This window comes from Tenrec ecaudatus, chromosome 16, assembly GCF_050624435.1.
Source record: "Tenrec ecaudatus isolate mTenEca1 chromosome 16, mTenEca1.hap1, whole genome shotgun sequence".
NCBI classification, from domain to species: domain Eukaryota; kingdom Metazoa; phylum Chordata; class Mammalia; order Afrosoricida; family Tenrecidae; genus Tenrec; species Tenrec ecaudatus.
This window is the reverse complement of record NC_134545.1, coordinates 98,118,485-98,143,525: the sequence shown is the minus strand read 5'-3', so window position 1 is coordinate 98,143,525 and position 25,041 is coordinate 98,118,485. Positions and strand designations below refer to the sequence as shown.

The 25,041-nt window shown below is 51.6% G+C and overlaps 1 protein-coding gene across 1 annotated transcript in view; it reads left to right on the top strand.

The window, feature by feature from the left end:
- AFAP1L2 (actin filament associated protein 1 like 2) overlaps positions 1–25,041 on the top strand; it is a 106,581-nt gene that overhangs the window by 55,007 nt on the left and 26,533 nt on the right. Inside the window, exons 2-4 of the mRNA XM_075533400.1 lie at positions 17,514–17,642; positions 23,684–23,758; positions 24,837–24,931. Of these exons, the coding sequence (XP_075389515.1) occupies positions 17,514–17,642; positions 23,684–23,758; positions 24,837–24,931 (299 nt within the window). The remainder of the gene's footprint in view (positions 1–17,513; positions 17,643–23,683; positions 23,759–24,836; positions 24,932–25,041) is intronic.

The window sequence follows — 25,041 nt, the reverse complement described above, 5'->3', positions numbered from 1 at the left end:
GCCAGTCCTGAGTGTTCTTCACAACCTTGCTGAGCGTGAGTCCATTTTCATTGTGGCCACTGGCTCAACCCAGCTCGTGAAGGGCCTCCCTCTGTTTTGCTGACCCACTAATTTACCCAGCATGCTCTTCTCCTCCAGGAACTGGCCCTCCCTGATAGCAGACCCGAAGTAAGTGACACGAAGCCTTGTCAGCGCCCCTTCTCAGGAACATTCTGGAAGGACTTTTCCCCAGACAGATCTCTTGACAGATGCCTTCCTAGCTGTAGATTTAACACACACACACACACACACACACACACACACACACACACACACACACACACACACATATATATATTGCCAGCACCATGATTCAAAGATGCTATGTGGTATCCATGTAGGATCATAGGGTGTTGCTGTGTCTGGCTTTTGAAGAAAGCACTGTACCACATTCCAGGGTGATTCTTCCATTTTACAGCCCCATCGCAGCTCCCAGGTGAATCCAAAGGCAGCCACAGTGGGAACCATGGCTTCTCCAGGTGTGCGCATGTACCTGAGTGGTCCTACCATAGGTTGACGTAAAGTAGGACCTGCCTTTTAACCCTGGCAGGAAGGTGACCTCAAGAAAGTGGGGACAACCTGGAGCCAGGTCCCAGGAGCCTTTGTGGAAGCGACTGACAGAGGAGGTGCGGTGAGACTTCCGCCCTGGTGATATGGATCAGCCAAACAGGGTGTTTACACTCTGTGGAATGTTATCCGCCATAAAAGGGAATGGCATTCTGATACATGCTGCAACACGGGTGAACTGTGAAAACATTCTGCTACGTGAAAGAAGCCAGACACGCGAGACCACCTATTGTCTGACTCTATTCATGAGAGAGAGTCCAGACGGGCAAATCTGAGACAGAAAGTAGATTAGTGGTTGCCAGAGGCTAGAGAGGGAGGGGGCATTCATTCCTTTTGGGGTTTCTGGTTGGGAGGATGATGAGGAAACGCTGGGTCAACTTCAGAGCATTGCGAATAGTCTTCATGGTACTGAGTTGTGTACTTTGACGTGGTTAAAGTGATAAGGTTTGGGGGTATTTTACCTCTCTCTCTCTCTCTCTCTCTCTCTCTCTCTCTCTCTCTCTCTCTCTCACACACACACACACACACACACACACACACACACACACACACTTAGATTAGCATGCCAGGCATACAGTAGGTACATGGAAAAGGCTAGTCCAACATTTAGACTCCCTTCTTGATGGTGGGAGCACTGGTGGTGTAGGGCGTGCACGTTGGACGGCTAAGTACAAGGTCAGCAGTTCGAAACCCCCTCGGGAGAAAGACGGGACTTTCCAGTCGCATAAAGTGACAGTCTCTGAAACTCAGAGGGGCAGTTCTAGCCTGTCCTATAAGGCTCTGTGAGTGGGCATCCCTCGATGGCAATTGGTCCAACATATGGCGACCAGTGTGTATCCGCATGGACTTGCACCCCGTAGGCTTTTCGGTGGCTGAGTTTTCGGAAGTCCACAGTCAAGCCTCTCCTTGTAAGGACCACATGGAGGACTGGAAGCACCAGCCTTCCCGTGAGCTGGTGTTAACCGTTCCCACCAGCCAGGGAAGTGAAGACGTGTGGGTTTCTAAAAGCCTTTCCTGGTGAGCCTGCGGCGTCCTTCTGATGAGGAGGCAGCTACCCCCTCCCGAGCCATCCGGGAGGACACTAAGGCCAGCGCTTTGGTCTTGCCTTGGGAACTTTGGTGGGTCGGGGCTGGGGATGCGTCTTTGTTTGTAAAGAACAGGTCTGCTCAGTCTGAGGTTGGGAAGGATTCTCCTGCTCAATCCTGGCCCTTCAGGGGCAGCTGAGTCAACACAGCCTGGTTCCCCAAGCAGCAGGGGAGCAGAGACGAGCAGTTTCTTTGGTTTGTAGGGAAGACATTTCAGGCTGGGAAAGGAGAGACCCAAAGGGTAGGCTGCCTCAAGATGAGAAACCCCGGGGGAGGAGGTCGTCTGGAGGCGGAGCTAGGCCACGGCCAAGGGCAATGAATGGGGCAGTTGAACCGCCCAGCTCTGTGGGGGCCCTGGAAGTCTGAAACAAGAATCTTATTGATGATTTGTGAGACCAGGAGCTGAGAACTCTGAACTTTAACAGAGCCAGGATGGAAAGCCCGCACAAGGGCCTACAGTTTTCAGAATGAACGGCACGCTTATTTCTCCCACCCGCCCCTGGAGGACGAGGAAGAGACACAACTGCAAAGTGTGGGGGAAGGTGGGGGAGGAGCAAAGTGGGGTGCGTGAGTTCCAGACCCTCAATGGAATAGCCACATTCCTCCGGGGTCTGCAAAATGTCAGCGGGGTCAGCGGGAGCCCTGGCCTTTGTAGGTTGTTGTTCCCGAGAGCCTGTCGCACAGCTCCTCCTGAATGAACGGGTCTCCAGGAGAATCACTGAGCAGCTGCCCTGGAAGCCAGGATCGAGTCTGGCCAGGCCTGCTAGATAGATGGCACAGATGACAGCACATGGTGGCATGGACAGCTGGCATCCAGGGAGGCGGGGGTGGAGAGCGAGAGAGAATATGAGCAAGCCGAGGGCGGCTGGCGTCCTGGTGACAAATGGAAAGGGGAATCCTCTGGCCCCTGGAGGGTGGCTGAGATCCAGTTGCTGTTTTGCTGTTGGTTGTCCTGGCCTTGGCTCTGACTCACAGCGACTTTGCGTATTACAGACCCAAACCCAAACCCAAACATAGCCCAGCCCTGCATCACCTTCACGGCTGCTGGCATGCCTGGGTGCTCCAGGTCAGCCCTCTTGCTGAGTTTCCCTCCTTTCCACTGACTCTCCTTTCCGAGCATCAGAGCGAGCTGACGGGGACTGGTCCTCAGGCCTGTGGCTCTCTGGTCCTCAGCTGTGTGTTTCTGTAATCCAGCATTGCACACCGTGACCTAGCCCGGCCACCTGTGCGGTAGGGACGTGTGTGTGTGTGTGTGTGTGTGTGTGTGTGTGTGGTGGCTGTCCTGTTCTCTTACTTTTTTGATCCCCTCCCTTTAAAACCTACCAGCCGACTGAGGTGGAAGTCACCCCTCTGGAGTGGTCCGGTCAGAAGCTTTGGTTTTTAATTGAGGACTGGCTCCACGATCGAACACCAGAACGTTTCCATCGCCCCGAGAAAGAAGCTTTCCCACCTGCCGAGAGACAATCCCCACAGCCCCGGGGCCCCCACGGATCTGTGTTCTGCCTCTCTGAATTTGTCTGTTCTGGTCACTTCGTGGAAAATGGAGTCGTCCAGTATGTGGCCGGCTCCATTTCCTTGCCATCCATTGTCTTGCAGGGGCTGCCTAGGTGGGAGCGTGTCTCGGTAAGTTCTCTGTCTCAGGCCAAAGAACACGCCATTGTACAGGTGAACCACCTTTTAAAATGCATCCATCCCTAACCCCACGAACGATGCAGCAGCCAGCTTCCACGGACAGGCGGTGGCTGCACAGGTGTGCCCTTCTCGTGGGCGTCCCCCAGAGGAAAATGGCCGAGTCAGATGGAACTGCCACCCTGTTTCTCACAGCGGCTGCTGCATGCACTTACTGGATTTGGTTGTTCGCTTCGTCAAGGCAGCCTGCCTCGCCTGCAGCTCGTGCTATAGGTGTGACGAGAATCAGAACTCGCCCTTGGAAACAGCTGTGCAAACGGTGACGCAGGAAGATGGGGCCATTTCCACCCGACGCCCGGCCATTTCCGGCCTCTGTTCACAGTGAACCACTATTACAAATATGCTGTCACACTCTCGGAGGAAAAGACTCTGAATCCGAACATGCTCTAGAGAACCCTTCATTCAACCTTAAATGGGATGAAGACAAGACAGAAGGCAAAGTATTCAGATGAAGGGAACTGGCAGCCTAGAGGTCAAAGTGGTGTCAGAGTTCAAGACTATGAGGCTCATTATACTCCTGCTGTCCGCTGTCTGTGAGTTGATTCTGACCTCCAAGGACCCATTGGAAGAGAGGGGAGCCGCTCTCTCCAAGGCTGTAAATCTTTAAAGTCGACCTCATCTTTCTCCCTGCAGGTGGCTGTTGGGTTTGACCCACCCACCTTTTGGTTAGCAACCCCATGCTTTTCTCACCTGTTGGACAACAAAGGAAAATATCGGAAATCACTGCAGGCGACAAAGCACAGATCAGATGGACAGACCAGGTCAAATGCCTGATTGGGATGTGACACAGTGGTAGATCTGACCTGTTCACCGGATGGCCATGTGGCCCTGAGCCATAGCCACGGGATCCCAGCTTACAAATGACCCTTAAGTTGGTGCCCGTTCACAGTGACCCTAAAGGACAGGTCAGCGCTGCCCCTGTAGGTTACTGAGACTCACGATGGGACTAGAAAGCCCCTCCTTTCTCACAAGAGCAGCTGGCAGTTTCAAACCCTGGTGTGTGCTCCCGTAAATCACCGAGGGACAAGCAAGTTCCCTGGGGGCAACTCCGCCCATCCCTGGATGGGTGGGGAGAGCTGGAATCTGCTTTCAAGCACTCTGCCTGAGGGCGCAGCTGCCACCTTGCTGGTTAACGGTCTGAAAGAACTCGGCTGGAAGCAGAACTGTTTGTTGTCTAGACTCCAAATGCCATTGGGGCTCCTCCTGAGAGCTGCGGCCTGCCACAAGCCCCGGCATTTGGAGAGATTGCTTCATCTCGGAGGTCCTTCCTTCCTGGCCAAGGCAGGGATCGCGCAGGGTGGGGCTGCTGGCCATTGCTGAGTTTCTCGAAATCCCACAGACTCGGAGTGAGCAAGACTGAAGAATAATCAGTGTGTTTGAATTAGGGCAGTGGTTCTCAACCTTCCTCATGCCGAGACCCTTTAATGCAGCTCCTCATGTTGGGGTGACCCTCCCAACCATAAAATTATTTTCCTTGCTACTTCATCACTGTCATTTTGCTACTGGTATGAATCCGGAGACCTCTGTGAAAGGGTCGTTCGATGCCCAAAGGGGTCACAACCCACAGGTTGAGAACCATTGGATTAGGGTGTTCTACCTTGGACTGCTGACCAAATAAAGAAGCCTGCCTTGGAAGAAACATGGCCAGATGGGTCTTGGAAGTGCGGATGGTGAGACTGTCTCCTGTCCTTTGGACACGCTGTCAGAAGAGACCAGGGCCTGGAAAAGGACATCATGCTTGGTAAAGTGGAGAGTCACTTAAAAAAAAAAGACCATCAAAGAGATGGCTTGACACAGTGGCTGCAGCCATGAGCTCAAACGTAAGAACAATTGCGGACATGGTGCAGGACCAGGCCATGTTTCCGTCTTTTATACGTGGGGTGGACTTGACCGTACCAAACAGTCAGAACAAGGAGCGGGGATGGCAGGTGCTAATCTCTGGGAATCGCAGAAACAAGCCTGGGAAGTCCTGAGAGGACTGAATCTTTAGGCATCAGCCTCTGTACCCCTCAGTCTAGCTGTGGTTCTGGAAATCTCCCTCTTCCCTCTGGGGATCTTGTCAGGGAAGGCGTCGTAGCTAGGCAGAGACCAGGAAGACCGTGACTGTCCTTGTAAACTGGTCCCTGTCCGGCCCACTGTCCCCTGGAGGGGTGGGACAGAGGCCTGGCATGCTCTGGATCCCAGGTCTCTGAATCAGAAGCCTTTCCACCACCACCCCGGGGCCTCTCTACTCAGTGGGGTACCACCTCACTCAGCCATCCTGAAATACCTTCACTGAAGTCCCTCCCACTGAAAGCTCTCCCAGTCACCAATGAGAGACCAAGGTCCTGATCCAGACCGAGCCGCCTGGGAGTGGCTACAGCCAAGGGGCCAGCAGGCAGCAAGTACTTTGGACTGAAACATTCTTGGGTTTAAACCCCAGGGCATGTGACTGAGTTAGGCTGTCATTCAACCTGGACTCCATTAGAGGGTCCGTGAATGAGGCAAGCAAGATGATTGGCACCTGGGCTGCAACACTGGGCTCCAGCATAAGGATGGTGCTGGTGGAGCCCAGGCAGGAAGGCCCAGGCAGCGCTTCGTCCTGTTGGTCTTGGGGCTGAGTTGGAGCTGGCCTGTCAGCTCTTAGTGACAACCTGTCTCCCTCCCTGTGCGCCAGCAGGAGGCTGTGAGAGTCAGAGGTGGCAGTGGCATATCCTCCATGGTCACCCTTGTCGTTCTCAGCTGTGCTCCGACAGTCGTTTTTCCTCTGCTTCCGCTCCAGGTCCTCTCCTCTCTCCCCTCCCTGTTTATGGGGTTGACCCTTCTCAGTCACCCACCCACCCCATCTCTAGCCTCTAGTTCTTTCCTGGCAAATACCGAGCTGTCCTAAAGGCTAAGCACTGACCCCTTGTGGTGGTGAGCTGTCGCAGAGTTGGCCCCACTCACGGCGACCCAGAGGCAATAGGAGGACAAGCTGTCCAGTCTACAGCCACCTCCGGATGGGTTGCTGATTGGACAGTGGGCCATTGCTGCGTGCGGTTTTCATTGGTTGATTTTCAGTAGCTCTCCAGACCTTTCTTCCTAGTCCACCTTCAGATAGAACCTCCGTTGAAACCTGCAGACAGAAGGTGGTGGCTGTGTGGAGTGGGGGGAGGTGGATGGGTGGAGGACAGTCACTGGCAATCGAACCCAGGTCTCTCAGGGAAGGCGCACTTCCTACAGTGGAACCAAATGCTTTAACCAAGCAAAGCACACAATGCTCTGCCCGCCACCGGGTATACACTTCTGGTCCTAGAACCCTCCTGCCTGACGCAGAGCTCCATGCACCCCCACCCCCCTCCTCCCTCCCCCCCTGCATCCCCCTCTGGTGCTAAGGGCTTCCCACATTCTTGGCTTCTGAGTAGCATGTTCATCCCCCCCCCCCCTTGAAATCCTCTGGGCCTTCATCCACAGTGAGCAGTGTTTAAATTCCTCTCTGGTGCACCCAGGGCTCGTCTCCTTCCTCTTGAATTCCTGACTCTTGAAAGCATTCCTGTCCCATGTCTGCTATCATCCTGTGCATTCACATACACCCCTCTTGACCCCACCCCCACCCCATCCCCAAATGCTGGGCCCCTGGAAGGGCTTGGGCTACCTTTGTGGGTGTCGCCTTTCTCTTGTCGGAGTCAGGCATGGCACGTCAGCCCTTCAAGTCAGACTTCCAGGACTAACTAGGAGAGTAGAAAGCCTCGTCTTGGTCCTACAGAGCTGCCGGCTTGTGGCTTGAACTACCAACCTTTGGGTTAGGAACCTAATTCATAACACGACACCACCAAGGCGCCTTTCCACCCCAACCACCCCAACCAGGCTGCTCTTGGCCTTGCCTTTCCCATCTTCCAGGCATCGGGCAGCTTTGGGGGGTAGCTGGGGGTGGCAGTCAAAAGGCACTTTTGCTTTTCATGCTCTGTCCTTGCCTTTTTTCACAGGCAGAAGCTGCAGCAATAGCATTTGTGTGCCACACACACAAACACACCCCACTCCACCCCCTCTCCCTGTTTCCTCTCGGGGTCCTTTCTCCGGGCCTCGCCCCACTGCAGCTGAGTGCAAAGCTGGGTGGTGTTTTTCCATTATTTCCCCCTGGTTTGCTTTCCCCTGGTCTGACTTCCGTAGGCCTTCTGGTGGAGTTCCCGCAGCTGAAGGAAACTCATGGAAAGCCATGGAAACACAGCCGAGCCAAACACAAATACCCTCAGGCTTTGCCGTCCTGCACCTCTTCTAGGAATCTTCTCTCTGCATTCCAGCCACACCTGGGGTCTGTCGCCACTGGACTGGACTCTGCAACACCTTGGTCTGTGAACTTCCTTGAAGCCCCCGACCTTACCTTTCCAGTGAGCTCGCAAAAGGCACTGTCTCCTTAATTTCCCAGGAGGTTCAGGAAGGGGCCCTGGAAGGGGGCTCATACTTGGGGGTGGGCTCGGGGAACCCTCCTGGGAAGTCACCTGGTTCAGGGTCTCCATTGCTGAGTCAGAGGAACAGAGCCCCTGGCTTCCTGAAGACCCCTGAATGTTCTTCCCCCGCCCCGAAGCCCTGTCTACGTCATACAAACCAAGTGAAACAACAAGAAGCCAAACCCGCTGCTGTCGGTCCATTCCCACTCACGGCAAGCCTGCAGGTCAGGGTAGAGCTGCCCCTGTGGGGTTCCAACACTCTCACTCTTCTGGGGAGTAGAAAGCCACCTCTTTCACCTACAGAGCAGCTGGTGGTTTCAACATGTTGGTCATCGGCCAAAGTCATCATCGCCACTCCACCAAGCCTCCCTCCCTGCACTCAGAACTGCCCAAACACGGCTGCTTGGCTCCTGGCCTTGGCTCTCCCGGGGTGGCTGCTCATCTGCCCCTGGCCGAAACCTCTGCCACCTCCTCCAGCTTGCCTCCAGGCCCGGGACCAGCCTCGAGCTCTGGACAGTCTCTGTGCCCCACCTGCATTGTGCCCTGCACCTGGTTCTCAAGAAATCAGAGCAGCTCCAGGGGTGCCTGCTGGCTCTTCAGAGGTCAGTCAGGGCACCAAAGAGGGGGCTCACTGCTGCTTCTCAGCAATTTCTACTGGGGAGGGAAGGGGACAGGCAGTGCCTGTCCTTGGGCTGGCCGGCTTGCCCTGTATCTGATTTGATGACCATCTTTGCTAGATCCCTGGCCACTGTTTTCTTCTTAAATGGGCCCATCCTCCCTAACCCTCCATTCCCAGGAGTTTGTTTGTACAAGTGTGGGTATTAGAGACCCCCCACCACCACCACCTAGCCCCAGAGGGCGTGTGAGCAGAAACCGGGTCCTGAGCTCTTCCTTAGGACCAGAGCAAGATGGTTTCGGGAGTCTGGGCCGCTGGTTCTCTTCTGGGGAGCAGGCCCGGGAGGGAAGCCAGGAGACCCTGCATGGAGGCACTGGGTTGGGGTGTTGGGCACACAGCCTGGAGGTGAGCAGCTCGGCCAGCGCTCGGCCAGGCTGCATGTGGGACTTTGTGGGACTTCTCTGCGTCCACATCTTCATCCACACCGGAGGTTCCCAAACAGATTTGCCCAACTGCCCGCTTTTCATAGAAAAAAAATGACTCAGCACCCCCCAGGCAATGAAACACTTTTGTCCTGCTACTCCTAATCCAGGATGAAGTGTAGGTATCTCCTTTGGCAGCCCCGCCCCACACCCCATAGTCTTACAAGGTCACAAGGAGTCAGAATGGATTCCAGGGCAGTGAGTTGGCATGGTTACGCCACCTCTGGAGTAGAGGGGGCATCACCCACTTGAGAAATGGGGAGCCACACCACGGAGACAAAGATACCCACTTCTTAGAGTCGTTAGCCAACGGGTCCATATTCACTCACTTATCTCACTCATCTCACAAGCATTCATTGCACACCTGTGAGCACGGGAGCCGCAGGCCTGGGGTTCTCAACTTGACAAGGCTAGCGTGAGGAAGCCCAACATCCAATCGCCAACTGAGCAAGAGAAACGCTATTTTTATTTTGTCCATTTAAAATCTGTCTTGTTCATTTAAGAATTGTGTTTAGCAATTTATATCTGTGTTCTTCATACGCCGTGGTAGGCTTTACAAAGACTTCGGTGTTGGGTTGGAGGATAACAGAAATGTCTGCTTTGGGGAGCTGAGAGAGGGATGCTGTTACTGGTGGAGAGGCAGAGATGGCTCGTAATGTGGCCAAGGATGAGGAGAAAGGACCACGCTTTGATGGGTGTAACATGCCCTGAGCAGTTTGGGAAGCGCTTCATGGCCTTCACAATAGTCTGGTGGGATGGGCAAGGCTGGCATGGTGCCCCCACCTCCACCCCTTACAGAGGAGCAAACCAAGCCTTGGCAGAACTGTGTGGCTTTGAGTCCCTGCAGCGGCCTACTGGCAGGGCGGGCCTGGATCCATCCTGGACTCTCCCTTCTCTGTGGGCGTCAGTGGGGCAGGGCCTCCAAGCACTGGTCTCCTGGGTTCTCCACCCCGAGCTCCTGCTAAACCACAAGGCCAGCAGTGTGTAATCTGCAGCTGCTCCACGGGAGATGGATGAGTCTATCTACTCCCGCTGTAAAGAGTCAACATCTTGGAAACCCACAGGGCTTCTAAGCCCAAGAGGTAGGGCTACTCTGTCCTGTAAGGTCAGAATGGACTAGATGGAAGTGAGCTTGGATTTGGGGTCTGGTGGCCTGGACACCCAGGTCCCGAAGCCCCTGAACTGCCCCAGGCTTCTCGGTGGTCCTTGCGAGTCCATGTTGGACACCGGGGTCTGTTGAGCCAGAGCCTTTACTTAGCACTGTTGAATGGGCTCGATCTTCAAAGAAATGTAGGGTGAGGTCTGCTCGTCCGTATTTCTGCAGAATATTCGCTAGCCTGGCTGCTCAGAGCAGAGCACTAGCTGGCGTCTTCCTTGCCAGCCGAGAAGCTCCCCGTCCATGAGGTTAATGAGTACACCTTTCCTCAGTGCTGCCCCTAGCAGGTACTGATTCCACCTGATACAGCTCCATCCGCTCAGAAAGTTCCTGTGGCCCAGCCACTTTGGGTAACTATTTGATCATGTTGAAGACTTTATTCTCTGTCATGTGGGGTTCACGGTACCCCCTTTGCCCCCCCCATTTCTGACTATTTCTCAGTTGGCCCAGTGTATGATTAATGATGGGTTTGGCCCATGGTGCCAGGTGGAGACAGGACAGTGAATGGGGTCAGGCATCTAGGAAATATCCATGACTCCCTCACTCCCAGTGTGGGGTCCTGCTGTGGCACGGGCTGCCTGTGATGGAGGAGGTCAGGCCAGTCCGAAACAAAGGAATCACATGTGAAGCAGGAACCTCGGAAGGTTCCAGAAGGCAGCCAGGTGGCTGGGTTCCGAGTATGGGAGCAGCTTGTCTTGCCATATGGTACACTTCAGGAGCTGGCTCCCTTTGACCGTTTGGGGACGAATGTTGATATTGTATTATGTAAGCTAGAGAAGTGGCGGGGGTGGGTGGGGGCAGGAATCCTGTTTTAAAAAACAAGCCAAGTGATCCAGTCTAATGTTTCAGCTAGAAGCGACCTTCCAGGGCACACCTACATTTTCTTTTATTTCTTTTTAACCATTTTATTGGGGGCTTGTACAACTCTTGTCACAATCCATACATATATCCGTTGTGTCAAGTACATTTGTTGCCATCATCATTCTCAAAACATTTGCTTTCTACTTGAGCCCTTGGTATCAGCTCCTCCTTTTTTCCCCTCCCTCCCCATACCACCTCCTTCACAAAGCCTTGATAATTTATAAATTATTATTTTGTCATGTCTTACACTGTCGGTCTTCTTTCACCCACTTTTCTGTTGTCTGTCCCCAAGGGGGGGGGGCTATATGTTGATCCTTGTAATCAGTTACCCCTTTCTACCCCATCTTCCCTCCACCCTCCTGGTATCGCCATTCTCACCACTAGTCCTGAGGGGGTTCATCTGTCCTGGATTCTATCTGTACCAATGTAAAGCCTCTGGTCTAGCTGGATTTGTAAGGTAGAATTAGGATCATGATAGTGGATGGGGAGGAAGTATTAAAGAACTAGAACAAAGTTGTATGTTTCAGTATTGCTACACTGCACCCTGACTGGCTCATCTCCTCCCCGTGAACCTTCTGTAATGGGATGTCCAGTTGCCTATAAATGGGCTTTGGGTCTCCACTCCCCACTCTACCTCATTCACAATGGTATGATTTTTTATTGGTTGATGTCTAATCCCTTCAACACCTCGTGATCGCACAGGCTGGTGTACTTCTTCATGTGGGCTTTGTTGCTTCTCAGCTAGATGACCACTTGTTTATCTTTAAGCCTTTAAGACCCCAGATGCTATCTCTCTTGATAGCCGGCCACCATCAGCCTTCTTCACCACATTTGCTTATGCACTGCTTTGTCTTCAGCGATTGTGTCAGAAAGGTGAGCATCATGAAATGCCAGTTTAATAGAAGAAAGTGTTCTTGCATTGAGGGAGTACTTGAGTGGAGACTCAATGTCCATCTGCTACCTTAATTCTAATTCTGATCAGATACGTCCCTCTCCCTGAGCTGCAGCTTCAGTGCTGTCCTCTGAAGTAAATTCTTCTGGGGGGAGGGGCAGGGCAGCAGTCCACATAGTTGGGATTGGGGCCAGCCCCTCAGACCTCTCTACTGGTTCCCTGCTTCATGCCAGTATGTTGCATTCACATCTTGGAGCACCGGGTTGAAATCTGGTCCCTCTTTCCCTGTGGAGATATAACCAATACCTTCCCCTTGGGTGGGTTAGTGCCCTGTTCCCCTGCTACCCATTTCTTTTTTTTTTCCTTTCCCCATCTCCTATTTAGTTGGCTACCATATGTACCCCTGGATTTGGTCTGGTCCCTGCCATACTACCTGGACCTCACCCCAGGAATGTTTGTATGCAGTAGCTCATAACCTATGCCCCTTTTGCTTTTTTTAAGCTTACCTCAGCAGACTCATGTTGTACTCATCCTTTTGTGCTTGACTTACTTCACTCAGCATAATTTCCTCCACCTCTTCCCATGCGGCGATGTGCTTCATACGTTCATCACTGCTTTTTAGGGATCCACAGTACTCCATTGTATGTATGTACCACAGCCTTTTAATCCAATCATCAGTTGATGGAAATTTGGGTGTGTCCAACTCCTTGCAAATGTGAACTGTGCTGTGATGAGCATTGGAGCACAGATGTCTGGTAGTGGTTTGTTTCTTGCCTCTTATGTGCCCAGTAGGGGGATTGCTGGGTCATGTGGTAGCTCGATTTCCATCTGTTTTAGATATCGCCAAATGAATTTCCATAGTGGCTGTACATACCTACAGGTCCAACAGCAGTGGGTGAGAGTTCCTGTCTCCCCACAGCCCCTCCAGCACGTATTCCTTCCTGATTTTTGAGTTGGGCTCTCTTTGAGGGTGCTAGGTGGTGTTTCATTGTTGTTTTAATTTGCGTTTCTCTTATGGCTAATGATCTTGAACATTTTCTCATATGTTTATTGGCCATTCATATTTCTGCCTTTGTGAAACTTCTGTTCAGGTCCTTTGCCCACCTCTTTAGTGGGCAATTCATTTTCTTCTTTTTGGAAGCTAGCAGAGTATTGTAGATTTTAGTAATAAGGCCTTTGTCTAATGTGTCATTGCTAAAGATGTTTTCCCAGTCCGTGGGCTCTCTTATTACTCTCTTGGTGAATTCTTTCAATGTACACAGGTTTTTATATTCAGTATATCCTACTTGTCGATTTGTGACTCGGTTGTATTTGTGTCCTTCCCTATTTCTGATAGCCTTTGTATTCCCTGCACCAAAGTTCTTAGGTTTGTCCCAATTCCCTCATTGATGGCCCTAATAGTTTGGGATTTTACCTTGAGTTTATTCTTGTGCATGAAGTGAGATAAGGCTCTTGCTTCATTTTTCTGCACCACTTGTTAAAGAGGGCATCTGCTTTCCATTTAATGTTTTGGGGGCCCTTACCAAAGATCAGTTGTTTGTATGCTGATGGTTTTAGTTCTGGGCTTTCAGTTCTTTTCCATTGGTCTGAGTATCGTTCACTATACCAATACCATGCATGTATAATATGTGCTAAAGTCAGGTAAAGCAAGCTCTCTCACTCTGCCCTTCTTCTTAAGGAGTTCTCTGCTAATTTGGGGCTTCTTCCCTCTCCATATGAAGTTGGTAGTCAGTTTTTCCATTTCTTTGAAGAAAGGTGAGGGTAATTATGTTGGGATTTCATTAAACTTATATAGTGCCTCGGGCAGAACTGACATCTTTACTATATTCAGTCTTCCAATCTATGAACATTGGATATTCCATTTGTTGAGGTCACGCTTGGTTTCTTGTAATAGTGTTCTGTAGTTTTCCTCATATCAATCAATTAGTCAGGTATATTCCTAGATATTTCAATTTATGCTTGACTAATGTGAAGGGGGCCACCTTTTTGATCCCCTCTTCTGTGGTCTTGTCCAATGTATATAGCAGTCTGATAGACTTCTGTTTGTTGATCTTATATCCTGCCACTCTGTCATATTCCTCTATTGCTTCTATTACTCCCTTTGTAGAGCTTTTGGGATTTTCCATATATAAAATCATCATCTGAGAATAACAATAGTTTCACCTCTTCCTTCCCCAGGCAAATACCTTTGATGTATTTTCTTTGCCTTATGCTATTAGCTAAAACCTCCAGTATGATGTTAAATAGGAGGGGGAGCAAGGGGCATCCTTGTCTGGTCCCCTTTTTCAGTGAGATTGTTTTTGCCTTTTCTCCATTGACTACCACATGCACTGTTGGTTTTTCATATATAGCTTGTATTGTCTTGAGGAATTTTCCTTCCATTCCTATCTTCTTGTCTTAAACAGGAATTGGTGTTGGATGTTGTCGAATGCTTTTTCTGTGTCTATCGATATTATCATGTGGTTCTTACAGGTTTTCATGTCAATGTGTGAATGGTCTTTCATATGTTGAACCATCCCTGCATCCTGGTATGAATCCCACTTGGTCATGGTGAATTATTTGTTTTATATACTTTTGTATTCTGTTGGCTAGTATTTTGTTAAGGATTATTACATCAATGTTCATTAGGGATATTGGTCTGTAGTTCTCTATTCTTGTGGGATCCTTGCCCGGTTTCGGTATCAGAGTTATAGTAGCTTCATAGAAGGAGTTCGGGAGTTTGCCGTCTTTTTCCATGTTCTGGAAGAGTTTGTGTAGGATTGGTGTCAGTTCTTCCCTGTGTGCTTGGTAGAGTTTTCCTATGAAGCCATCTGGTCCAGGGGAGTTTTTCATTGGTTATCCCTTGATAACCTTATTTCTTCTATTGCTATGGGTCTGTTGAGATTCGTGGCGTCCATCCAGGACAGAGGGAGGGATTGTTTTTCCAAGAATTTGTCCATGTCTTCCAAGTTGTTGGTTCATTGGCATACAGTCCTTCGCAGTACTGTGCAATTGTCCTTTTGCTGTCATTAGGGTCTGTTGTAATGTCCCCTCTTTCATCCCTCATCCTTGCTATTGAAATTTGTTCCCTCCTTTCTTTGGTTAGGTTTGCCAGCGTTTTGTGGGTCTGTTTATCCTTTCAAAGAACCAACTTTTAGCAGCATTATTTTTTCCATAGTTTTATTTTCCGTCTCCTGAATCTCAGCCCGGATTTTTATGATTTTGTTTCTTCTGCTGTTAGTAGGATTGTGCTGTCGACTCTGCTCCAGTTGCTGTAAATTTGTGCCAGCACATCAATCCTTTTACCTCTAGCACCTACGTTTCTACCAGCTTCTCTTCCGTTCTGGTCTAGGCCAGCAATGTACTTTTCTTGTAAACCGGCAGTGATGTAAATAAATACCAGAGTGTTTGCAATTCAACCTTTCTTGCTGGTACAGTTCAGTGGCATTCCGTCCAGCCATCGTGCCCACTCCTCACCATTGTCCACTTCAGGATTATTCCACCACCACTAACAGAAACTCAGTGACCCCTAAGCTGTGCCATCCCCTTGCCCCCTGCCTCCTACCCACCCACCCTGGTAACCACCAATAATAACCCCTGGTCTCTTTACACTTGCCTGTAGACCAGTGGTTCTCAACCTTCCTCACGTGATGACCGTTTCATACAGTTCCTCATGTTGTGGGGACCCCAACTATAAAATTATTTTCATTGCTACTTCATCACTGTCATTGTGCTACTTTTATGAATCGTCATGTAAATATCTGATATGCAGTATGTATTTTCGTTGTTACAAATTGAACATAATTAAAGCACACGATTCATCACAAAACAATATGTAATTATATATTTGAAATGTTGTCTTGAGGCATGGTGTGGCATGGGTAACAGTCTTCACTCTGGGTACTCGTCTATGGGCATATCTGCATGTGGGTGGACCCGCCCAAAGATGGATAGAGGAGCGGTGTCTTGATTCCGCAGACCTTTGGAATTGTGTTTTCAGAGAGGCGACCCCTGTGAAAGGGTTGTTCGACCCCCAGGCTGAGAACCGCTGCTGTAGACACTAGATACTCCATGAGTGATACTGTACAAAACCTGCCCCTTTGTGACTCATGTTGGACTCAGCCTGATTTCAAGGTTCTTCCACATCTGATTTGCTGCTGCTCTGTGGGGAAAATGCCAGCCCCCCACAACCAATCGCAGGTTCGATAGGCGCAATTATATGGTTGAGATATACAATATAGTCATGGAGAGCATGAGAGAGAAAAGAGAGATTGAAATAATGGAGTCAGACACATTTCATGGTACCCTGCTACTCAGTCCCGCTTGGTGGTCCACGTGGAAATAGGGGGAGGGGAAGGAGAACAAGGGGAAAGGGAACAGGAGAGAGGAGCGGAGAGGAGAGGGAGCTGGCCAGAGGCCAATGGGGGAGCCCAAGAGAGCTCTTTATTGCTAACCCAGGCTTATATATCTTTGAGGGAGGGCATGCAAGCCCCTTAATTACAGGTGAGGACATGCATCACAGGAAGGGGTTACACTATAGGTTATACAGCAAGGAGAGGGACAATCCAGGGATATGCACACAATAGGAAGAAGAGGGATGGGGGTATACATGTGACAAGAAGGGCGGATCCTAGATTCACAATGGCAGCCTAACTTTGGATGTCACTGAGCTGGTTTGACCCGTTCTCTGGATCTCCATAGAAACCATTATCAGTAGGGTGTAAACCCCACCTACAGGGACCAGACTAATGGTTGCAAGCCTTTAGGGAGAAGTAGCCCATTGTCCTTAACAGCTGGGAGTGGGGCCTACCTGTGGTGGGACCAGACAGTAGTTTGGCAACTGACCGCTTTCAGGGAGGTAACTTGACCATCAGTTACCATTAGCTATAAGCAATGTCCTAAGTCTAATATATATTTGGGGGAGATGACTTGGGAGAAATCCTTCTGTTTCCCACACTGCTCCCTCTGGTATGAGTTGCCACCAATTGGATTCTAACTCATGGTGGCCCTGTGTGTGCAGAGCAGAGCTGCCCTGGCAGGTCCCCAAGACTGGGATCTGTCAGACGCCAGGCCTTTATGACCACGTAGCTCTGGGTGCATTTGAACTGCCAACCTTTAGGCTAAATCGTCCAGTGCTGACCCTGTGGGACACCCAGGGGCGGGGTTCTCACAAGAGCTGGGTAATTCGTACACCACCCGTTTATCCGTTGCCCTGCTGATGGGCATCGTGGTTCCTTCCACCTTTGGGGGCTTGTGAGCAGTGTTCAGTGAGTTTGGGGATGCCAGTCCTGTTCGCATGCCCGCTGCCAACTCTGTGCAGGCAGAGACCTCGGAGTGTGATGGCTGGGCCATGCCCTCGCTCTGTGAAGAGTGGCGTTTAATCCCATGTGCCCCGGGGTCAGACTTCTGTTTTAGGGAGTCATGCCACTGATTGCAACCAGCCTGGGGATGACAGAATTTCAAGGGCAGGAGATGAGGGACCAGGAACAGGCCCAAGAGAATCCGGGTGAGAGCAGTGCTGACGGCGGCCCAGCCCATGTCTTCCCTGCAGAACCCCAGGAGGGTCAGTAATTCCGAGGAAGGACACTCGCAGAGAAGGCTGGGTGCCTCCAGCCAGCGGGGGGCCAATGGCCTCCATCTCCCCAAAGCCCAGGTGGCGTGGCCCCCATGTGCTGATGTCCGCTGTGGGCTGGGGAGAGAGGGCCGTCACTCTAACGGCTGCCCCTGCTCTGTGTGTCTAGCCCTGGAGCAGCTGCTGACGGAGCTGGAGGACTTCCTGAAGATCCTGGACCAGGAGAACCTGAGCAGCACCGCAGTGGTGAAGAAAATCAGCCTAGCCGAACTCCTGCGCCTCTACACCAAAGCCAGCGGTAAGTGAGCATGCCTGGGGATGCCCCAGGAAGCGGCCCAAGGAGGGAGAGCTGGCCTGGAGTCCATGCAGCAGCCACCCTGTGAAACTCTCTGGGTTTCACCCCCGCCTGGTTAAAAGTGGATGACTAGAATAAGAGCTAGCACCTTACCCTGTTGGCCTAGTGGTTACGTGGTGGGCTGCTAACTGCAAGGTCAGCAGTTTGAAACCAGCAGCCACTCCTTGGTGGGGTGAGAGAGAGGAGGCTTTTGTAAAGAGTTAACAGCCTGGGAAACCCCCAGGGGGCAGTTTTAACCTGTGAGTTAGAATGAGTTGGAATCGACTGGATGGTGGGTGAGGTGAGCGAGTGGTGGGCCTTTGTGGACAGATTTCTGCTGGATCTATCATGTGTAGTAAATAGGGATCCTCCCCCCACTCTCCCCCACCCTCACCTGCTGGTAAATTCTTGTGACATCAAGACAGCTTCAATCCCCAGCTACTCTCCATAGAGTTGTCTGTAGGCTCCTAGCGGCCCTGGATTGGCTTTCTGAGGTGCTAAGTCTTTAGAGAAGCAGAACAGCCTCATCTTTCTCCCGAGGAGTGGCTGGTGGGTTTGAACTGCAGACCTTGTGGTTCCCTTAGTACTCTCACAAGAGCTGTTGGAGGACAGGGACAACCGAGAACAGGAGTTCATGTGCCACCCAGCAGAGCATCTAGGAGTCATGCCCCCCACCTGCCCCGCGAAGTCAGAAAGGTTTCCCTCTGCCACAGCTCTGCAGACAGGACCCCCTCCTTGCCACCCACCGGGACCTGCCAGGCTGCCTCTGCCTCTCCCCTTAGATCTCTGTGGAGTTGCTGTCTGAGTGGTGGCGGCTATAAAACTGAAGCTTGTTTCCAGACGCCTGCCGCGTCCCCAAGCAATCCCCATCAGTAGCTCTAGCCAGTCCTCAGAGGTGTTTCTCCGGGGCCCCTCCGTCATCCCCTCTGCAGCTTCCCAGGCGGCCCGGAGGCTCCCGGGCTCCTCCGGGCTTTGTAGTGGGTGCTTGACCAACGCTGGCCAACATGCCATCAAAGACTGCCCTGGGCGGGAGTGATGGGTGGGAAACCCCCATTACAAAGCACAGGTGAATTAGGGCTGACTCACCTGTAGGCTGGCTGCCCTGCTCTGACCGGAGAACTTTGGATTGTGAAGCCCGCCTCTCTGGAGAATGGAAAAACACCGTCATGTGCTGAGGTCTGACCCACGGTGCTTGGTGCCAACCGGTTTCAGAGCCACCCAGCTTGGGCCCTTCCTTGGTTGCATGTGCCATGTGGCTTCCTGTAGGAGACCCGATTCCCACCCCCATCGTTGCATGGCCTGTTCTCCTAAACCCAGGCCACCCCGCCCCCATTTCTGCAGCTTGCAGGGCTGTGGGGGCTGCTGTGACCTGGTCTGGAACTTCCCAGTGTGTTGCCTCCAGAGGGATACCCAAACCACAGATAATCCTGTGTGGCTGCCACTTTCTATGCTCATCAGTGACAGCCATTGTCCATAGCCATCGTATGACTGATGGTCCTCTCGGTGCCCAGTGCAGACAGGTTTCAGCAGAACTTCCCGAAGGTGGATTAGGAGGAAAGGTCTGGTGACCTACTTCCAAAAGAGCAGCCAAGAAAATCTATGCCTCCCACTGGTCCAGTCCTTCGGCATGGCCCTGAGTCAGAGTCTAAAAACAACACATGCAAAGCCTAAGTACTGAGTCTCAACGCGTGGCATGGCAGGGCCTGGGCTACATCTTTGAACCCTCATGCAGAGTTGATGGGGGATTTGTCATTCTCCTGTTTCACCAAGGAAAGGAACAGGACTTGGAAAGTAAGTGGAAGCAATAGGGCTACACCTGGCTGAGCAGGTGCCTTAATCACTGCTCCCCACCTTGCCTCCCCACGATTGCACAGGTTCATTGTCATGTTGCAGGCATAGCATCCCCAGGCTCCCTGAAATTACAGGGTGGCCTGCCCCTCTTGGCCTCCAGACCCCCCACATGTGTCTTCCAGGACATCAGCTCAGCCCAACAGGACTTGTAAGAACAGGCAGGCTGTGGGCTCCCCGCCAGCCTGAGATCCTCCTGAACAGAGCTGCAGCGCTCAGATTCCATCGGAGTGAGGGTGTGCGTCCATTGGCTCTCTGGCCTTGCTGTTTCTTATGATCAGCGTGGGGTTTCCTGGCCTCTTGCGTGGCCTTCTGCCTGGACAGTGAAGTTAAGGAACAGGCCCAGCCCTGTTCTTGGAGGGCTTGGCTTCCTGCTATGCACCTAGGCCCACACCAGCATGTGCCCTGGCTCCAGGCTCTGGGCTCCAGGGAGGTTTAGCGGGCTGGCTGCCAGCGGATAGCAAGAGCTTCAAAGGTTGTCCTTTCAAAGGGGCATGTCTTTCTCTTCCACCCCACCCCGGTTCTCTGCGGTGTGTGGTGGGGGCGGGGGAGGCGGGGTGGACCCTCTCTATGAAGCAGGTCAGGTCCTCAGATATTCCACGGTCTCCTTTCCAACAGCACCCGTGGCCTCCCGTCCTTTCACACTGCTGGGTGACAACCGGGCTCAGGTTTGCCTTCCACACAAAAAACCCCAAACCAAAGCAGGTGCCATCAGGTGGATTCCCCTGGCAGCCCACGTGATCCAGGGTAGAGCTGCTCCGTGGCGATTTCTTTCTTTTTAAATCATCTTATTGGGGGATCTTACAGCTCTTATCACATTCCACATTGGACAGATGTTGCCATCACCATTTTCTAAACATTTACTTTCTACTTGAGCTCTTGGTATCAGCTCTTTTCCCCCCTCCCTCCCACCCTTGTGACGCCTTGATAAATGATTGTTGTTTCCATATCTCACACCATGAGGGTCCTCTTTCCTGAAGTACGGCTCACCAAGCATCCTTGTCTGAGTTTCACGGTCCTGTCTTGCTAACAGCTGCAGCCCCGGGGTCGGGGTGGTCCGACTGTCACCCCACCGCACCCCCAGCCCAGTAGGACTGACTTGGTGTCAAACGGGCTGAGGCTCACCCAGCTTGTCAGAAAGCTGGCAGTTCGAAACCACCCAGTGATGGCTGACCTGGTGCTCCGATTCCTTAGGAATGGCAGCCGAGAAAACCCTGCAGAGCTCACTCCCACGCCGGGACCCCTGGGACCGCCATCAGCTCAATGGCAACGGGCTGGAGACACATGCTCCTCTCTCTCTCTCTGTCCTCGGGGACCCACATGGGCAGGACTGCTGGCTGGATTCCCAGTGGTGCCGTGAGCAGACTGGCAGCACAGCCTCTTTTGCCGGGGGGGGGGGGGGGGGGGGGGGAGTTGGGGAGGTGGGGGAGCGGGGGTTGAATCGGGGCCTGTGGCTCAGGACCAAGGGCTCCAACCGCTGGAATTTCTCAGCCAGGAGTTTGTAGGAAATGAAAAGTAAGGGCCGGGGGAGAAATACAGGAGGGCTTCTAAAAGTAGAAACTGTGGAGCAAGCTGCCTCTGGAGGAGTCAGAAGGGAGGGTTCCTTGGGGGATTCAAGGCAGAGCAAGCCTTGGGAGCCCAGCCTCTCTCCGCCCCACAGGCCCTGGGAAGGTGACCCAGCCCGCCCAGAATTATGCTCAAGGGCAGGGCTGGGTGCAGGCAGTTGGTGGTAACCAAAACCAATTCTCGGGACATGTACCCTCCAGACTCAAAGCTCCTATGACTTGGCCTAGAGCACCCTGCAGAGAGAGTCCCAAGGGAGCTACTTCTGGGTCCTTGGGAGCCCTTTTATCTCTAGACATCTCTCAGATTTCATTAACTCACTCAAGTAATTCAAACTAGGGTGAGAATGACTTATAGAGGGGAGGGAGATAATTATCCATTGAAATGAAATTCTGGGAAAACCAGGAGACAGCGCTAGGTAAACCAGTGGTTCTCAACCTTCCTAATACTGTGACCCTTTCATACAGTTCATGTCGTGTGACCCCCCAACCATAACATTATTTCCGTGGCTACTTCATCACTGTCATTTGCTACTGTGATGAATCAGGGGGCCCCTGTGAAAGGGTTGTTCTACTCGCAAAGGGCTGTGACCCACAGATTGAGAACCGCTGTGATAAACCATGAGGCAGAATTTTACTTTCTACTCAAGATGTAATTCCTGAAGCTATCTTTTACCTCCGCCTTGTCCCCGGCCAAAAACAAGCAGTCAGCAACTTGGCTTTTTTTTTTTTTCCTGCATAGCATCTACCTTTAATCTCTCTCTCTCTTTCCTTAATTAAAAGATAATTTTATTGGGGGATCTTACAGCTCTGATAATAATCCATCCATCAGTTGTATCAGGCATATTTGTACATATGTTACCATCATTATTTTCTAGACATTAATTTTCTTTTGTTTTTTTAATCATTTTATTACAACTCTTATCACAATCCATACATACATCAATTGTGTAAAGCACATTTGTACATTCATTGCCCTCATCATTCTCAAAACACCCACTCTCCACCCAAGCCCCTGGCATCTTCTCATTTTTCCCCTCCCTCCTGAACCCTTGATAATTTATAAATTATTATTTTGTCATGTCTTGCACTGTCCAATGTCTCCTTTCACCCAATTTTCTGTTGTTCATCCCCCAGGGAGGAGGTTATATGTAGATCCTTATAATTGGTTCCCCCTTTCGAATCCACCCTCCCTCCACCCTCCCAGTATTGCCACTCTCACCACTGGTCCTGAAGGGATCGTCTGCCCTGGATTCCCTGTGTTTCCAGTTCCTATCTGTACCAGTGTACATCCTCTGGGCTAGCCAGATTTGTAAGGTAGAATTGGGATCATGATAGTGGGTGGGGAGAAAGCATTTAAGAACTAGAGGAAAGTTGTATGTTTCGTCGTTGCTATATTGCAGCCTGACTGGCTCGTCTCCTCCCTGAGACCCTTCTGTAAGGGGATGTCCAATGACCTACAAATGGGCTTTGGGTGTCCACTCCACACTCTCCCTCTCATTCACAATGATATGATTTTTTCTTCTGATGATGCCTGATACCTGATCCCTTCGACACCTCGTTATCACACAGGGTGGTGTGTTCTTCCATGTGGGCTTTGTTGTTTCTGAGTTAGATGACTGTTTGTTTACCTTCAAGCCTTTAAGGTCCCAGGCGCTATATCTTTTGATAGCCAGGCACCATCAGCTTTCTGTGCCACATTTGTTGATGCACCCATTTGTCTTCAGTGAGCGTATCAGGGAGGTGAGCACACAATGATATGCTTTTTTGTTCTTTGATGCCTGATAACTGATCCTTTCGTCACCTTGTGATCATGCAGGCTGGTGTGCTTCTTCCATGTGGGCTTTGTTGCTTCTGAGCTAGATGGCTGCTTGTTTACCTTCAAGCCTTTAAGACCCCAGATACTATATCTTTTGATAGCCGGGCACCATCAGCTTTCTTCACCACATTTGCTTATGCACCCGCTTTGTCTTCAGTGATTTTTTTTTGGGGGGAAGGTGAACATCATAGAATGCCAATTTAATAGAACAAAGTATTATTGCAATGAGGGAGTACTTGAGTGAAGGCCCAATGTCCATCTGCTACCTTAATACTAAACCTATAAATATATGCACATAGACCTATTTCCCCATCATCATATATAAATATATTTACGTATGTACATGCCTTTATTTAGATCTCTATAAATGCCCTTTGCCTCCTATCTCTTTCCTCTATTTCCTTTAACTTTCCTTTTGTCCCACTATCATGCTCAGTCTTCATTTGGATTTCAGTAATTCCTCTTGGTTACATTACCCTTGATCACACCCTACCAGGCCTCCTACACCCTCCTCACCACTGATTTGGATCACTTGATTTTTCCCTTGTCCCTGGGTTTGTTGACATTTACTTTCTATTGAGCCCTTGGTCTCAGCTCCTCTCTCCCCACCCCCAGCAACTTGGCTTTTTAAAAAAGCTGTCACCTCTCTCTGTTATAGATTCTTTAGATCCACATGCACTGGGCTCTCACTTAGGCTTCAGGGGGACCCTGTGTCTCCTAGAGGCCCTACCCCTCTGAACCCCATGCCACCCATGTCTGTGGCCTTCCTCCCACAGGCGCTGATGAGGAGTACATTTACATGAACAAAGTGACGGTCAACAAGCAACCAGATGCTGAATCCCAGGACAAAGGTAGGGCCTGGGCCTGCGGGCAGGGTGGCCGGCCCGGATGAGAAACGGACAAAGCCTGGCGCTGCCCTGCTCTCCCCCTTCCAGGCAGGGCATAGACGGGCAGGGCCTGGTGGAGCTGTTTTTGGAAGCCACATTTTGGTGGATGGTATTTTGGGATGATGTATTTTGGGAAGTTTCATGGAGGAGGAATCTGCCCCTAGAACCTTCTTAGCTTTTCCCAGCACCGTCCTGAATAGGAAGGCATGATCTAGATGTTCTAGCCAAGCCGCTGTTGTTTGGTGTCTTCAGAGGCTTTGACTGGGGGCAGGAGGGTGGTGTCGGTGACTGCCTTCACTGTCAGAGGTCATGTTCCAAGGTGGTCTCGTGGGAAGAGCACCCCAGCTTCCACTCAGGTCACCAGGTATGTCTCCCAGGGTGCCTTGCCCTCTACTCCGTTCCGAGGAGGAGGCGGGATGAGAATGTGCATCAGTAGCTCCCAAACTTGGAACGCAAGTGTCCAGACTTAGTGGGCGGTGAGAACTCAGCAAGTACCCCCAGCACTCAGCCCTTAGCAAGATAGGTGCTGGATACTTGTCTGTGTCCCATAGGAGCTTGGAGACCTCAGGCCCCAAAGCCACCCAGTAGCCCTGCCCGAACCTGGCTGTCCCAGGCTCAGAAGAGCACCCAGATGGTGGGTGCCCCACGGCCAGGTCATGGTTCTGCAGAACTCATCCATGGGAGAGCTGGCCTCTCCGCCCCTCGGGCAAACTGTGGGCTGGACAGAGTCATAATCACAGGGTAGCTGCCGACAGCAGCTCAATATAGTGGCCACTGGGCAGCTCCTTGGAGGACAGGAGCCCTGTGGCCAGGCCATTTTTGATGAGGGCGGATGGGGCGAGGAGACATGCCAGCAACCCCAAACAGGTTCCTTCCGGGGAAAAGGCGCTACTGCACCCTATTTCTGGAGGAAAAAGAGCATCTCCAGGCGCTGCCTGGGTAATTAGCACCTGCTCACATAGAAGCCACCGTGCAGGTGAGCAGGCATTCCCGGAGAGCCAACCCCAGTCACCACATCGCTTCTCTTGTTTCCTGTCTGCAGAGGCCGGGACGCAGAGCCCGCTTACCAATGGGGAGCCCAGTCAGCACTCCACAGCCCCCCAGAAGAGCCTGCCTGACCTCCCGCCACCTAAGCTTGTAAGTGTACTCCCTGAAACCCTGTGTCCACTGCCTCAGGCCTGAGAACACCTTCCCGCTGGGTCCACAGACGTTTGGCATTTTCTGAGAACCAGTTGTGTGCAGGGCAT